The sequence below is a fragment of the Helianthus annuus genome, chromosome 1, assembly GCF_002127325.2.
Source record: "Helianthus annuus cultivar XRQ/B chromosome 1, HanXRQr2.0-SUNRISE, whole genome shotgun sequence".
In the NCBI taxonomy this organism is placed as follows: Eukaryota; Viridiplantae; Streptophyta; class Magnoliopsida; order Asterales; family Asteraceae; genus Helianthus; species Helianthus annuus.
In genome coordinates this window covers 10,708,262-10,724,332 of record NC_035433.2, presented here as the reverse complement: position 1 = coordinate 10,724,332, position 16,071 = coordinate 10,708,262, and the positions used below count along the sequence as shown (strand labels likewise).

Genomic DNA, 16,071 nt, shown 5'->3' with positions numbered 1-16,071 from the left:
GTTATAACCTAGTATATGTATATAGATAACTAGGTTAGAGCCCCGTGTATTACACGGGCTGAACAAACAATATACTTTTAAAAAACCTTATTTAACACGAATTAAATAAATGCAATTTTATATATTAAATAATAAAAAAGTTATATATTTAAGAACCCCGTGTATTATATGTGTTGAATAAATGCAATTTTGTATACCATATAATAAAAAAGTCATCTTTAAAAACCTTGTGCATTACACGGATTGAATAAATATAATTTTATATACTAAATTATAAAAAAAGTCTTGGCGTCATCTTACTTCCCCAATTAAAGTCCAATTTCGGAACACGGTGGTGATTTTGTCCAAGATTCGAGTAAAGATTCTGGATTTCTTCGTTCAACGCATGAACAAGCAAGCACCGTCATCGTTTTCGATCTATTCATCTCCTTCCGCCTCATGGAATCTTATCTCGCTGCAACATAGTGTTCACATTCTGATTATATTTCTCTTTTTCCATATCTACTTTTCAAACGCAAACAACTTACTATGGTATGCCACTTTTTAGTCGGGATCTGAACCAACTGTCCAGGCATCTGAGTTTGTTCACGTTGAGTCTTTGGATTGTAGGAGTTTTTCGATAGTGTTAGGGGGCGTTTGGTTCGCGGAATGATTTGGAATTGCAATTGCAATTGCAATTGCAATTTGTATAGGAATTAGAATTTGAAGGAATTGGATTTGGAATTTAAACATTCCAATTGGAATTAGAAATTGTTGGAATTGGAATCTCAATTCCATTTTTGTTGTGTTTGGTTGTCAAATGAATTGGAATCCATCACCCCGACACCCACAGCCACCAGTTCAAGTCGAAACGGTTTGGGTCGAAATGGTTGGCATCGAAACGGTTCGCGTCAAAACGGTACGGGTCGAAACGGTACGGGTCGAAATGGTACGGGTCGAAATGGTTCACGTCGAAATGGTACGGGTCAACACGGTTCGCGTCGAAACAGTTCGATTCGAAAAGGTAGGGTTCGAAACGGTTCACGTCGAAACGGTTCGATTCTAAATGGTACAGGTCGAAACGGTTCGGATCGAAACTAGTATGGGTCGAAACGGTTCGGATCAAAACGGTACAAGTTTAAACGGTGCGGGTCGAAACGATCGAAGATTCCAATGAATTTACTTTAATTCCTTCACATATAGGAAGGATTTTGAATTCCTGTTAAAGGAATTTGAAGGAATTCATGCCTAATTCCAAATCCATTGTCAATCAAACACATGAAGATTGGAATTGGGATTCCAATTCCATCAAATTCTGTGAACCAAACATCTTAAGAGATGGAATTCAAAGTTCAATTCCCTTAAATTCCATTGAATTCATGCGAACCAAACGCCCCCTTAGGGTTTTGAAATGGTTTTTGGTGCGGTGGCTATTCTAGTATGGTAGTGGTGCGGTAGTTGCGATGGTGGTGGTGGCACGGTGGTTATGTTTAGATAGAAAACAAAGTGTTTGTATAGAAATTACCATAATACCCCATCATAACCTTTAACCATTACCAACATACGGTTGACTTTAACGACGTTAACGTGCATGGTCCAAGATCGATGCAATTGGGAACAGACAGGTGGTAAGGCAACAAAAATTTGTAAATAAATAAGAGGTAAGGGTATCAAGTAAAAAGGTAGGGGGTGTAACTTGTTAAAACCATTTTTAAAGGGACCTGTGAAAGAACACATCGGAAGATAATAAATAATCCCTATTCTCTTCTCCCCAATCGCGCAGCCAGTACAGTAGCCGTTCTCTCTCTCATTCAATTGCGAAATCATCAACAATCGAACTCACTGTGTAACCACTTGTAAGTTCATCTGTTTACAACTGACATTTTGCATACAGTTGTTAATTGTTATATAGATCTGTATATCGTTCATAATATATCTTCTAGGGTTCATAGCGATTTTGTTACGCAATTGTGGAATTACCGTGAAAATTTACATTTTCTGTGCAATCTTTCCGTTAATTGATTTAGTTTTATTGAATTTATACTTAATATCTGTTATTTCGCTTAAGAATTATGATCTATTGGTTTGGTTTTCTCCTTAGGGTTCATGTAGCTATAGGTTAGGGTTTTAGATTATTCTACTTATTTACTGCTAGGCATGTAAATGAATCGAACGCTCAGTGAACCGTTTGTTCTGAAGCTTGTTTTTGTCGTTTAAGAATTAATACAAAAGTTCAATATATACGTGTCTATGCACTAATTTTAACGTTATTTTACTAATTTCGTGAAAATAATGTTAAAAGAGGGAGATGGTTAATCATGCATCATGTGGTGGCGTTGATAGCCGAAAGACAAGGGAGTACATGCACTAATTGGCCTTTGTCTTAATTGCCGAGTGTTATGTGCCTTTTGTCCAAGGCTTGGTATAAAACTACCATCGAGCCGGGGGTCTCACTGGAAGCAGCCTCTCTATTCCTACGGGGTAGAGGTAAGGCTGTCTACATCTTACCCTCCTCAGACCCTACCTTAGCTTTGCTATTGGTGGGATTTACCGAGTATGACGATGATGACCTGTTACGCATTTGAATAGCAGTTTTTTTCAAATTTTTTGAACTTAAAGTGTTACAATTTTCAGTATTTACAAAATTTACAAAGGTTTTTAGTTTTGCAATGCACATAACAATATGTTACATTTTTTTAGTAAGTTTTTTTGTGTAACACTTACAGATAGACACACTGTGTCAAACTTGAACAAATTCTGAAAAACACTTTTTGCACTTGTGATAGGAATCGATATATGATAATTGTGATAGATTGAATTGAAATACAAATCGAAGATAAACAATCACCGAAGTGATCCCGGGCTAAGCCCTTCTCCACAATGGAGCCCTAACCGAATAACAAACTCTCTTCTCACTACTAACTATTCCATACTTATTTATAAGAGAGAAAGTTACAAATACCCCCTCCCTAATACTAGAAATAGCAAAGTAAACATATGATTCCTAACAACTTGACACTTTTTTGAAAAGTAACTTTTTTGTACTTGATTTTCTCTACACCATAGATTAGATTAAATGGATGGATGGTGGAGATGAGGTTTCCTTGGTTTTCTTAACTCACCAAGGTTTTCGTTATATCATTCCCCTGTGTGTGTGTGTGTGTATTTGTTGGTGATTTATTGGAAAATAAACTAACACGAACATGTTCATTTTCTTAATGACTGAACATGAACAAGAAGATTTGTTTATTTGACCTTTTCTGTTCATGTTCAGTTAAAGTTAAATGAATGAACACGAACACCTTGTACGTGTTCTTTCGGTTCATTTACAAGCCTATTTACTGCCATCAACACCCAAATTGTAGCACTTTGCCTGATAATTAACTTATGCAGTTAAAAGATATTATAAATAGTTTTTTTTTTTTTTTTTTTTTTTTTTTTTTTTTTTTTTTATGGTGAGAATCATAAGGATATGAGCTAACTGGTTCTTACTTGTTTGAATTTATAGCAAATGGCAGAGGGTAACATCGATGAACATGCGATTGAAGTGATGCCGGAGAACTATGTTCCGGTTGAAGCTCAAGTTACAGAGAATGAAAACGAGCAAGAACATGGTGATGGTGTTGTAGAGACTCAAGGTAACGAGGAAGAAGAACAAGGCGGTGATGCGGTGGAGGGTGGTGTTGCTGCTGCTGCTGCGGAAGGTGTTGTGGATAAATGGCCCGGATGGCCTGGAGAAAACACTTTCAGAATTTTGGTTCCTGCGCAGAAAGTCGGTGTCATCATTGGGCGGAAGGGAGAGTACATTAAGAAAACATGTGAAGAAACGCGTGCTCGCATTAAGATTCTTGATGGTCCTCCTGGTACTACTGAAAGAACTGTAAGTTTCTCTCATTATTCGTTTGATCGATTTTCTTATCTGTGAATGTATGTGTGATATATGTTTCTCGTGTGTGGGCCCTGTTATGGATATATGAAGAACATGTATAGCTACTAACACGGTCTATAGTATAATTATCAAGTAAACTATAACTAAATTTCGCTTGTTAAAACTTAAAAGAATGCATTAAGTTTATAACAAAAAAGCAGTTATAATTATCAAGTAAAATCAACATAGATATACTAAAATAAACGATAAAAGTAACAGCTAAGAGAACAAAGTCATGAAACAAGTGAGATTAACATTCAACACTCAACAAAAACGGGCTAAATGTTACAAAGTTTATGTTATCCGAATAACTTAAATGAATGTGTGCAGGTTTTCTGAAATTTAAGGCAACATTTCAATTGTGAAAGTGGTTCCAATTAGAAGAACCCAAGATCCAGATTGGAGTTCAGCGGTTATCGAGAAGCATGTACGTTATCTGGTAACTTTGGAACTCGATGGATTGTTGTCTTGCCACATCTTGCTAGTCAAACAAGTCAACCAAGTGAACAAAACCAAGAGAGTAGTATGATAGATACAATATATACACATAAAAACTAAAACTTAGATGAAAATGTAAAACACGGTCTGCATATGTCAAGGGACCAGAACATCCTATATGGTATGCTAACTTAGGTAGACTTCTTCGACGTTCTCAACCGTAAGACTATAAGACTATAATATTTAATAAACACAATAAAAGTTTGGTTAGGCAAATATGCTATAAAGATACAAGAAAAACCATTAAAATTGATACCCTATGATGATGACAAAGATGATTAAATTTGTTCCGAACTTGAAGTCTCATGTAATTTTATTAATCAAACTTTTTGCGACGATTTGCATGCAGTTAACTTAATAGACATATTATGCTATTTTGGCAGGTGTTGATTTCTGCAAAGGAAGAACCGGAAGTTTCTATTCCTCCTGCAATGGACGGTTTGCTAAAGGTTCATCAACGTGTCATTGATGATGACAAAGATAATCCGCATGGCCCACCTGGTGGGCCCGCGACTATCACCACAAGGCTACTGGTGGCAGGTGCACAAGGTGGAAGCTTGATCGGGAAGCAAGGTGCCACCATAAAGACCATTCAAGATTCTTCAAATTGTAAAATCCGTGTTATAGGAGGTGAGCTGTCAAAATATTGCTTTGTTTTTTTTTTTCTTAAAATGATATTGATTTGGTTTAATTTAATTTTGCAGAAAACCTACCGATTTTTGCTCTACCCGACGATAGTGTTGTTGAGATACACGGGGACCCTACAGGTGTGCACAAGGCTTTGGAACTGATTGCAACTCATCTAAGAAAGTTTTTGGTTGATCGGAGTGTTATTGGTATAATCGAGACGCAAGTAAGTTCTCTTCTTACGTATCGTTTTAATCTTGTTTTTGGTTTTGTAGATTCTTTAAAGAGTAAAATGCCATTTTCGTCCCTGAGGTTTGGGCAAATTTGCGATTTTCGTCCAGAGGTTTGGTTTTCTGCATCTTGATACAAAAGGTTTGAAATCTTGCGATTTTCATCCGGCTCGTTAACTCCATCCATTTTTCTCCGTTAAGTCAGGGGTATTTCCGTCTTTTTGATAACTTAAAGGACAATTTGGTCTTTTTCACCCATCTTGTTTACATAATGTGAAAAATACCGAATTGTCCTTTAAGTTAACAAAAAAGACGAAAATACACCTGCCTTAACAGAGAAAAATGGATGGAGTTAACGAGCCGGATGAAAATCGCAAGATTTCTAACCTTTTGGATCCAGATGCGCAAAACAAACCTTTGGACGAAAGTCGCAAAACTAGCCAAACGTCAGGGACGAAAATGGCATTTTACTCTTCTTTAAAACATATACCTAGCTGTTCTTGATTCTGGCTATTAACGTTGTTTTCTATCGGACAGATGCAAATGCCGAGTTCCCGTTCAAATCACGAGATGGGCCCTCCGCAACCTTGGGGAGCACCATCTCCTCAAGGTTTCCCAGGTGGTGGGCCCGGTTTCGGACCTGGTTTTGGAAACAATCAATTTATGCCACCTCAGCACCAATTCGACAACTACTATCCAAGAGTCGACATGCCTCCACCATTGGATAAACAGCCTCGTCAGGGCCCACCTTATGGTAGGGATCCATCTGCAGGTCCGCCTCACACTTCAAGTGTGCAACCACAAGCGTCACTAGCCTCAAAGGTATCATCCATTGGTGTGCGTGTATATGTATAATTGTATATATATAAATAATTCGTTAAATACATGTTTTTTATGTGTAGGTCTCACAGAACATGCAAATCCCTCTTTCATATGCGGATGCTGTAATTGGTACATCGGGCACTAATATTAGTTATATTAGACGGGCCAGCGGTGCAACCATTGCTATACAAGAAACAAGGGGTGTTCCTGATGAAATGACTGTTGAGATTAACGGTTCAGCTTCACAAGTTCAGACAGCTCAGCAGTTGATACAGGTATAATTCCATAATTTCTATTAGATGTAAAAATGGCCAACCTGGATATCGGGTCAAAACATGGTCAAAATGGTAATTTTCGGTACAGGTTGAAATGGGATTGGGTTGACCCAAAACACTTTCTCCGATTTTTTTTTTTATAAATAGTCAGGCGTATCAAGTATGATCACAGAAACTGTTATTTCGATCTATGCAGTTAACATCGCTGATAACCCGATATATATCGATGATGTATCGGCTATCGGTCCCCTGGTGAGATATTGGTACAAAATATTAGTCAGAATATCGATACCGATAATGGCGATATTGACCGATATTAGACCATTATTTGCCCGATATATCACTGATATTTCCGATATCAGTACGTTTCTTCTTAGTTCTACCATTCGTCCTTCTCTATATTGCTGCTATTAGTGCTTTAAGTCTTAATTGTTAATTATTAGTGTTTTAAGTCGTAATCAGTTCCTACTTGCTACAATCGTTTGTGTTTTGCAAGTTGCAGAAGGTTAATTTGTAAATGGTAGGAGAGTATACTGAATAATTAGTGTTAAATTGCTATATAATATAAATTCAGCATCATATTAAAACTAGTGGTTAACCCACCTCGCGTTGCGGGGTGCGATGGTCTTAAAACCGTGCTAAATTGTAAGCAAACGACGATTAAAACTGGAAAAAAATCATAAAACAAAAATGTGTTTATAGTGCCATGTGACATAAAACATAAGCAAAGACAAACACGAACTTATACTGCGAGCTAGCGTAAAACATAGACGGACCCATTTTTTTACCGAGAAAGCTTAACTTAGAGACCTAAAAACGGCTAGTATAAGGTTTTTAGACAAACCCAAGAAAGCGCGCATGGAGGACATAAAACCATGTAAAGTAGTAAGCAAACGCGGACTAATATAAGGTTTTTAGAAAATGACGGCAAAAGTGACAACTTTGAAACTTAAGGGGAAATGAAAAAAATCTTTAAATAAAAGACAAAAAGTTGAGGGATCAAAGATGACTACCAAACAAATTTTGGTGATAAAAATCTAAAAATACAAAAATTATAATTTGTTTGTATTTTTTATTTGCTGTGGTGACCCCACATTCTTACCCCATGGGTCCATACAGGGGCGGACCCACATTGGTGCCACCGGGGTCCCCGGACCCCAATCTTTTTTAAAAAAATAGTAGATTCGGTATATTAAATTGTATATGGACCCCATAAATACAATTAGGTGGACACCATAGAAATAAAAAGAAAGCTGGTGTAGTGGTAAATCTCCCTCTTTTCCACCAAGAGGTCATGGGTTTAATCCTTGATAAGCTCATTTTTCTTATTTTTTAAAAAAATCTAGTTCAAACCTCACTTTAACTCGACCCGAATGAATACCGACCCGAAAATGGACCCCATTGAAATAAAATCCTGGGTCCGCCACTGGGTCCATGGCTGTACTCTTACTCATATTTTGCCTTGTTAAGTGCCCGGCAATTTTGTAATTAATTTGTAAAAGAGGGCAAATTTGAGTACTGTTCCTAAGAACATACTCTAAATGTTATATAGAGTAATTATCGATATGAGGATATCCCACCGCGATCACAGATATCTCAAATATCGGTCCTTGCCCGATATCCGATTTTTACCACATAAGAAAAATTTATATTTTTGAATAACATGATTTTTGGGTCTATTTTTGCATTTCGACCATTTGACCCGTTAGAGATAAAACATAACCGTCTGTTGAATGTGTTGCATACTTGTTTTGGCGGGTAATTAATATTGTTTTTTATTTAATCTTTTTTGTTGGTTCAGAATTTTGTTGCTGAAGCTGCAACTGCAGCTCAGAATTCAACTGCTCAGCCACCTGCCCAAGGAAGCTATAACCCTTACCCGGGTCATGCTCCTGCTTACCCGTCTCAACCACCTCCTGCCGCCCATGCACCGCCACCTGCTGCTGACTATGGTGGATCTGTGTACGGAGGGAATTACGGGTATTAAAGTGTTTTGTGACTGAAATGCCCTTGTGAAGTTATCTTTATGTTTGGAGGGAGCTAGTAGGGTAATGTTGTAACGAGTAATAGCTAGGTCTTTCGATGTTGATGTTTTTTAGAACTTGAAATGTTGTGGCTTGTTTGGCCTTTTGTTTCTAGTTTATGCATAATTGTGTTATGGACACGATGTTTTGAGACCTAATTACGGTTTTACTTCATGTCTAGATTCGCTGTTATACATTTTGCAACTATGACAATGCTTGAAATAACATGACTAAAGCGGAAAGCGGGATGACCGAGTTGCGACACATGAGATTTTGATGTAAGAGTTGGAAGTGAGTAAAGCTAATAACGTGTTCTAAGGTAATATGTGATGAAGTGTCTGGCCTACCAAAGTCTAAATAGACATGCCACAATATGATATTGTAATGGCAAGAGGATGATCTAGCACTAACCGAGTAATGGACGAAACTTATAAAAAAAATTAGCGAGTCCGAAGGTTTTTAAGGGTAAGGCCCTGTTTGGTGAATCAGAGCCTCCGACCGAATAAGAGGCTCCACTCCTCTGAATGGTTCAGCGACTCTTCAACTCTTAATGGTTAAGAGCTTGAAATCCCCATTCAGATGCCATTCAGATGTCGAACCAAACACCAAAACTTCTGACCGAATCAAAGCCAACCTCTGATTGATTCCATTAAGATGCAAACAAATAGGGCCTAAGTATATGATAAGGTAATGAAAGCACAACTCCACTGATACAAGATATTGCAAGCGACATGTCAGTGCTTACTAGTTACTACGACTCTTTTCGTGCTGAGATACGGTGTTGCATCGTATACCGTACGTATATCAAATACCAATCGAGGATCCACAATAATCCATTGGACAAGGATCCGGTGAAGAAATATATTGGGCCGTCAATCTAAAATATGAAAAATGGATGTTGGAGAGTCCAAGTAGTAAAATATTTGGGCCCAGGCCCATTATCTGTACTTATGGAACTTTTATAAATAAAACTAAATGAAATACTTTTGATAATATGGATTTGGAACTTTTATAAAACTAAATGAAATATTTGACTTGGGCGGATGTTACAAGTACTCTCCGCCTAGGCCGAGTACTTCTCGAGTACTCTCAACTCCGACTAGAGAGCGACTAACTACTTTTGCAATCATGGGTGAAGCTGAGGCGGGTTAAAGTATACCCCAAGACCTTATCGTTAACAGCGGAAAAAAAAATGTATTAACAGGAATGATTTTTGGATATTGTGATTTTTTTTTTTTTTGCTTTTCAAATATTTTATTAGGAAAATTATATTTAAAATCATCTAATTCTCTTAAACTACTTTATTATAATTAATTGTTTTACTTTAGTTTTTAAGCATTGTAATGATTATGAGAAACAAAGATCCAAAACACATGTAGCCGTCAATTCCAACTTTGATGGCAAGAGGCCACGAGCCATTTATTTGGCACCAAACTACACTCAACAACTCTTGTTATGATTTTAATTCTTTTTAAAGATGCACATCCATAAATTAATGTCATTCAAGGAACCTAATATTGATTGTGAACATAGATGGATCTATAGATTTTTTTCTTACCCTTTTGTAAATGTTTGGTTCATTACTAATTTATTATCCCTCAAATGTGTATCAAATATTATTAATTTAATATTCACATATCTCTTCTCTCTATCTCTTTCTATATATACATATATATACAGAGAGAGGTAAAATGTAAAAGTGTGTGATAATAAAGATATATGGACGTGAGAATAGTGATATAAAACTTACCTCGAAATATTGCCCCAACCCACGAAAACGGTGCTTCAATTCGGGTGTTTAAACTTGCAATTAACAAAAATCAAGCCATTTCATACACAATTTCGAGTTAAGTCTTACATCAATTGACTCGTATCCTCGTTCTGATCAAAAGCCCTATAACATCGGTTTGCAATTCGGAAAAAAAACTTAACTCCGTTAAGCTATTTTAACGGCGGACTATTTTACAAAAAAAAAAAAAAAAAAAATTTGACTAGTTCGAATTATTATCGGTCAATAACTGACTTGGAATTATTATCTGATAAAATTGAGTTAGATGAGATTATTTATTTACAATTTACCTAAATAATATAAAGTGAATAAAAAGGTATGGTGAAGAAAAGACAGAAAATATACAGTGATGTTGACAAGAAGAGCATTTCTGTTGAAAATGAAATGAAATGAAATTAGGAAGATATTATTTTTTGATCCACAATTGGGGATGGATGATATTCAACACCTCCATCAATAAAACAAATAAAATGCTTCTTTTCACCTCCATTTTCCCATTTCACCTCTCTTTGATCTCCAATCCCCAACCCCCATTCTCCCTCCAGGTATTCTTTCTTTTTTTTTCCCACCATTTTCCCTTCAATTAGGGTTCCTAATTTCAATCTTTTTCTTAAGATTTTAGGGATTAGAATGGTGGGTTTCATTCTTTATCAATGTAATCACTTAAAAATTATTGTTTTTTGTGTTTTGTTTCTAATCTTTAGCTCGTGTAATTGATATTAGCTTGATTGTTTATGAATGTAATGAGTTAAAAATATTTGCTTTTTTGTGTTTTTTTTTTTTTTTTGGGTATTGTGTAATTGATATAAATGTAATGAGTTAAAAATTATTGCTTTGTGTTTTGTTTGTAATCTTTAGATTGTGTAATTGATGTTAGGTTGATTGTTTATGAATGTAATAAGCTAATTTTTTTTTTGCTTTTTGTGTTTTATTTTTATTTTTTTTGGGTACTTTGTAATTGATGTTGGGTTTGATTGTTTATGAATGTAATGTGTTAAAAATTATTGCTTTGTGTTTTGTTTGTAATCTTTAGATTGTGTAATTGATGTTAGGTTGATTGTTTATGAATGTAATAAGTTAATTTTTTTTTTTTTTGCTTTTTGTGTTTTATTTATATTTATATTTTTTTGGGTACTGTGTCATTGATGTTGGGTTTGATTGTTTATGAATGTAATGAGTTAAAATTTTTTGCTTTTTGTGTTTTGTTTGTGATTTTTAGATTGTGTAATTGGTGTTAGGTTTGATTGTTTATGAATGTAATGAGTTAAAAAATTTTGCTTTTTTTTTGTATGTGTGTTTTTTTTTTCTTTTTTGTGAATTTAGATTGTGTAATTGGTGTTAGGTTTGATTGTTTATGAATGTAATGAGTGAAAAAATTTTGCTTTTTTTTTTTAGTATGTGTGTTTTTTTTTCTTTTTTTGTGAATTTAGATTGTGTGATTGGTGTTAGGTTTGAATGTTTATGAATGTAATGAGTTAAAAAAATTTGCTTCTTTTTTGTATGTATGAATGTAATGAGTTAAAAAAATTTGCTTTTTTTTTTGTATGTATGAATGTAATGAGTTAAAAAAATTTTCTTTTTTTTGTGTGTGTGTTTTTTTTTTCTTTTTTGTGAATTTAGATTGTGTAATTGGTGTTAGGTTTGATTGTTTATGAATCTAATAAGTTAAATATTTTTAATTTTTGTGTTTTTTTTTTTTTTTTGTGATTTTTGCAGCCTTGACTCCTTTATGGTATTTGATTGATCTCATTGAGGCAGTTTTCAGCTATATAGATATATTGTACATATTAACAGATTACTGTTTGATGTGGTTAATCAATATTATACCATTTTGGGGATAAAGGTTCGGTTCTGCGATCCATCATGGCTGCGGCGAATAAATTTATGCATCATTTATCAATGGCCGCTTGCGAGTGGTTCTTGATATTCTTAATGTATATGGATGCTGCATTAGGGCTTATTTTGACCAAATTCGCGCGTCAATGCGAATTACAACCACCTTGCTTGTTTTGCTTCCGGTTCGATCATGTTTTCGGAGAGAAACCGGATGCGTATTTGAGCCACTTTTGTAATAAACACCGAGGTGAAGTTACGTGTCTGGTCTCGTGTGATCTTCATCGTAAGCTTTCGGACGTACGAGAAATGTGCGATGATTGTTTCACGTCAATAACGAAGCAAAAACCGGGGTATTTGAAACCGCTGTTGAATAAGAATTTCGTTCGTGCGCCTTCGAGTACGGGGTCATGTTCGTGTTGTGAACGACAGTGGAAACCGAAACCAAGAAGTCAGATGAAGTTAGGGGTTCCGAAAGTTACCATGCACCCTCCGTTACCGCTAACCAAGGGTCGGGGTCGGGGTCGGCCCGGTGGCCGGTTTCGTCGGCGGAATTATTTTAGTAAGGCCCGCGATAAGATTTCCGGAACCGTGACTCCTTGCTTTGTTGATACTAATATCCGCGCGGGCGCTGACATGGACGCGTTGTCCGATTCGGGCTGTGCGGATCTTAAGTTCAATTCGTGTTCGGGTTCCGAATCCGGAGATTCGTTTTACGAGATTGAATGTGAAAACGAGAATGATTCTCGTATTGTTATACATCAACGTTCCAATAGTGTTCCTATTCTCGAGCCTTCCCTACTGAACGGAATCCATAACAAGAGTTTAGTGAGTCCTCTATCTTCGACATCCACTATTCTTGAGCCTCCACTACTGAACGGAACCCGTAACGAGAGTATCGCGAGTCCTCTATCTTCGATATCCACTATTGGTGAGCCTCCACTACTGAACGGAATCCGTAACGAGAGTATCGTGAGTCCTCTGTCTTCGACATCCAGCGATTCAACTTCAACCGTGCATGATGTGAAAGAAAACGGGTCTCCAGAAGTTGGTAACGAAACTAGTTCGTTAAATCAAGATTTGCATTCTTTTAACGGTGACGAGGTGTCACCTTGTTCGGATAAACACGAAGGTTTCGAATCTCCGGGCGCGCACAGTGCGCAGAGTGTAGGTGAAATCAACGGTGATTGCGACATCGAAAAGCTAAAACGACAAATGGAACATGATCAAGAACAATTGCGTTTATTACACAAGGAACTAGACGAAGAACGAAACGCTGCCGCAATAGCTGCTGACGAGGCGATGGCGATGATTACACGATTGCAAGAAGAAAAATCCGCGTTACATACCGAAGCGTTGCAGTACTTAAGAATGATGGACGAACAAGCGGAATACGATATGGAAGCGTTAGATAAAGCTAACGATCTTGTTACCGAGAAAGAGAAAGAGATTCAAGATCTAGAAGCCGAGCTGGAATATTTCAGAAGCCGATACGACGACGAAATGATCACGGGGGACACTCCGGTTAATTTCAAAGAAAATCATACGGAAAATGGGAAAATCGAATCTTTATCTATATCTTCTTCCTGTTTAAAATCTACGAATACGTTCGAACCGAGGGTCAATAATCTTCCGGTTTTAGATCTTGAAGATGAAAAGAAACACGTTTTACAGTCTTTATCCGAGTCGGAGAGGAAATATCACCAATTGTCTAATGGTGGCGATAAACCGTCGCAACAAAATGAGATCGATATGCGCACACTTGAGAATGAAATATCGGATCTTAGTGAATGGTTAGAAGCGCTCGAATCTGATCGGGATTTTCTTGAGCATGCTTCTAACACGGTCCAGAGTCACGTGGGATTGGAATTTATTCAAGAAATAGCTCAACACTTGCATGATATGAGGCGGATTCGGTTTGATAGACGATGCCAAACTGTTGATTGAAGCTACATCCTTCAACAACGTCGAGGTATGTGAATCATATATCTATAAGAATATTGTTGTAGCATAATCTGTTCTGGTATGGAAATAGATGTTCCTAGGGCTGCAAACGAACACGAACAAGACCTTGTTCGTGTTCGTTTGTTAAGAAATATATGTGTTCGCGAACCGTTCACGAACACTTATCAAACGAGATTTTATGTTCGTGTTCGTTTGTGTTTGTTTGTTAATTTTAGGCAACGAATGTTGACGAACACAAATGAGCACAAACTAATGTTTATGAACACAAATGGAAAGAAATGAACAAAAACAAATCGTTCATGAACAGAATATATAATATACCAACACTTATTATATATTTAATTTATCAGAATTTTGAAGTATTTAAGTAAATATAAAAACTAAAAACACTAATAAACTATCGAACACAAACGAACACGTTACCGAACGTTCACGAACATAAACGAACGAACACGACCTCTGTTCATGTTTGTTCATTTAACTAAACGAACGAAATTTCTTGTTCGTGTTCGTTTGTTTAATTAACGAACGAACACAAACGAACTTCCCGCCGAACGGTTCACGAACTGTTCGCCGAACGTTTGGTTCGTTTGCAGCCCTAGATGTTCCTGATTAATAATTGATTAGTTTACTTCACCATAGATAACATACTTCTTTTGTGGGTTCCATTTATATGATGATGAGAAAATGAAGATATTATAAAGAGTAAAATGCCATTTTCGTCCGTGAGGTTTGGTCAGTTTTGCGACTTTCGTCCAAAGGTTTGTTTTTCCGCATCTGGATCCAAAAGGTTTGAAATCTTGCTATTTTCATCTGGCTAGGTAACTCCATCCTTTTTTCTCCGTTAAGTCAGGGGTATTTCCGTCATTTTTGTTAACTTAAAGGGGAATTCAGTCTTTTTCATGGGTATTCGGTCTTTTTACTTAAAGTGAAAAAGACCGAATTGCCCTTTAAGTTAACAAAAAAGACGGAAATACCGAGAAAAATGGATGGAATTTGCGAGCCAGATGAAAAACAAACCTTTGGACGAAAGTTGCAAAACTGGCCAAACCTAATGGACGAAAACGGCATTTTACTCTATTATAAAGGTCCTGGTTACTTTGTGAAACAGTTATATGGGCCATAACGGGTCGGGTTGGTTTCCTTGAACATTTATGTCCTAAATTTTCAAAAAATTTAATCGTTTAGTTTTTTCTGACGTGATTAGCGAAACTAAATTATATCATCAATAATCTCATTATTTAAATAACACGAATTACAAGATTTTCTACATTAGATACATTTTCGTCGGTTTTTAACTTGTTTGACTCATTCGACCAAAATTCCCTTTTTGACAGATTTTATGAACAATAATCTTATTATTTGAATAAAATGATTTAGGGGTGGATCTACACGCGGGGTATGTATAAAACCGTCAAATGATGTTTCAGATTCATGCCGGAAAGGTGTGGACATTGATGAACATTTTCATCTTGCTTATGATTCTTGATGCAAAGATCATTACTTTTTTCATCAAGAAGAAGTTGGGAAAGAAGCCTATACCTTGTTCTTGATCCATTGCAGCAGTTTATACTACAAGAAAAACCGTTGTTGTAGCCAAGTATATTCTTTGAAAGATAGTGTAGTGTATATTTTTGTTTCTATCGAGTGTTCTCTCCATATCTTAGTCCCGGGCTTCTGTCATTATAGAACGATATGTGCAAACGCATATGATGTATAAACAGAAAATTCTTTCTTTTCGATCGAGAATCTAAAGTCTTCTTGAGTGAAATTTCGAATATGTTGTACTTCTTTAGTGCAGTTAGAAGTTTATTATAACATTTTGTTTCATTATAATCTAAAGTCTTCTTGAGTGAAATTTCAAATATGTTGTACTTCTTTAGTGTATAGTTAGAAGTTTATTATAACATTTTGTTTCATTATAATCTAAAGTCTTCTTGAGTGAAATTTCAAATATGTTGTACTTCTTTAGTGTATAGTTAGAAGTTTATTATAACATTTTGTTTCATTATAATCTAAAGTCTTCTTGAGTGAAATTTCAAATATGTTGTACTTCTTTAGTGTATAGTTAGAAGTTTATTATAACATTTTTGTTTCATTA

General features: G+C 36.0%; 2 protein-coding genes across 3 annotated transcripts; both read left to right on the top strand.

The window, feature by feature from the left end:
* The first annotated feature begins 1,682 nt into the window (after positions 1 to 1,682).
* On the top strand, positions 1,683 to 8,557 carry LOC110945110 (flowering locus K homology domain). The gene is made up of 7 exons (XM_022186749.2): positions 1,683 to 1,835; positions 3,488 to 3,859; positions 4,789 to 5,035; positions 5,110 to 5,258; positions 5,800 to 6,084; positions 6,165 to 6,359; positions 8,161 to 8,557. Exons 2-7 carry the CDS (start codon positions 3,491 to 3,493, stop codon positions 8,344 to 8,346), a joined length of 1,431 nt encoding a protein of 476 aa, XP_022042441.1. The 5' UTR covers positions 1,683 to 1,835; positions 3,488 to 3,490; the 3' UTR covers positions 8,347 to 8,557.
* Positions 8,558 to 10,571: 2,014 nt separating this feature from the next.
* On the top strand, positions 10,572 to 15,828 carry LOC110945118 (myosin-binding protein 1). 2 transcript variants are annotated; one of them, XM_022186757.2, is made up of 3 exons: positions 10,572 to 10,717; positions 11,889 to 13,977; positions 15,351 to 15,828. In XM_022186757.2, the coding sequence occupies exon 2, from the start codon at positions 12,036 to 12,038 to the stop codon at positions 13,950 to 13,952; it is 1,917 nt and encodes a 638-aa protein (XP_022042449.1). In that variant the 5' UTR covers positions 10,572 to 10,717; positions 11,889 to 12,035; the 3' UTR covers positions 13,953 to 13,977; positions 15,351 to 15,828. The 2 variants fall into 2 exon arrangements, with proteins under 2 accessions (XP_022042449.1, XP_022042452.1); XM_022186760.2 differs by having other exon boundaries at positions 10,588 to 10,717; positions 15,401 to 15,828.
* Positions 15,829 to 16,071: the final 243 nt, after the last annotated feature.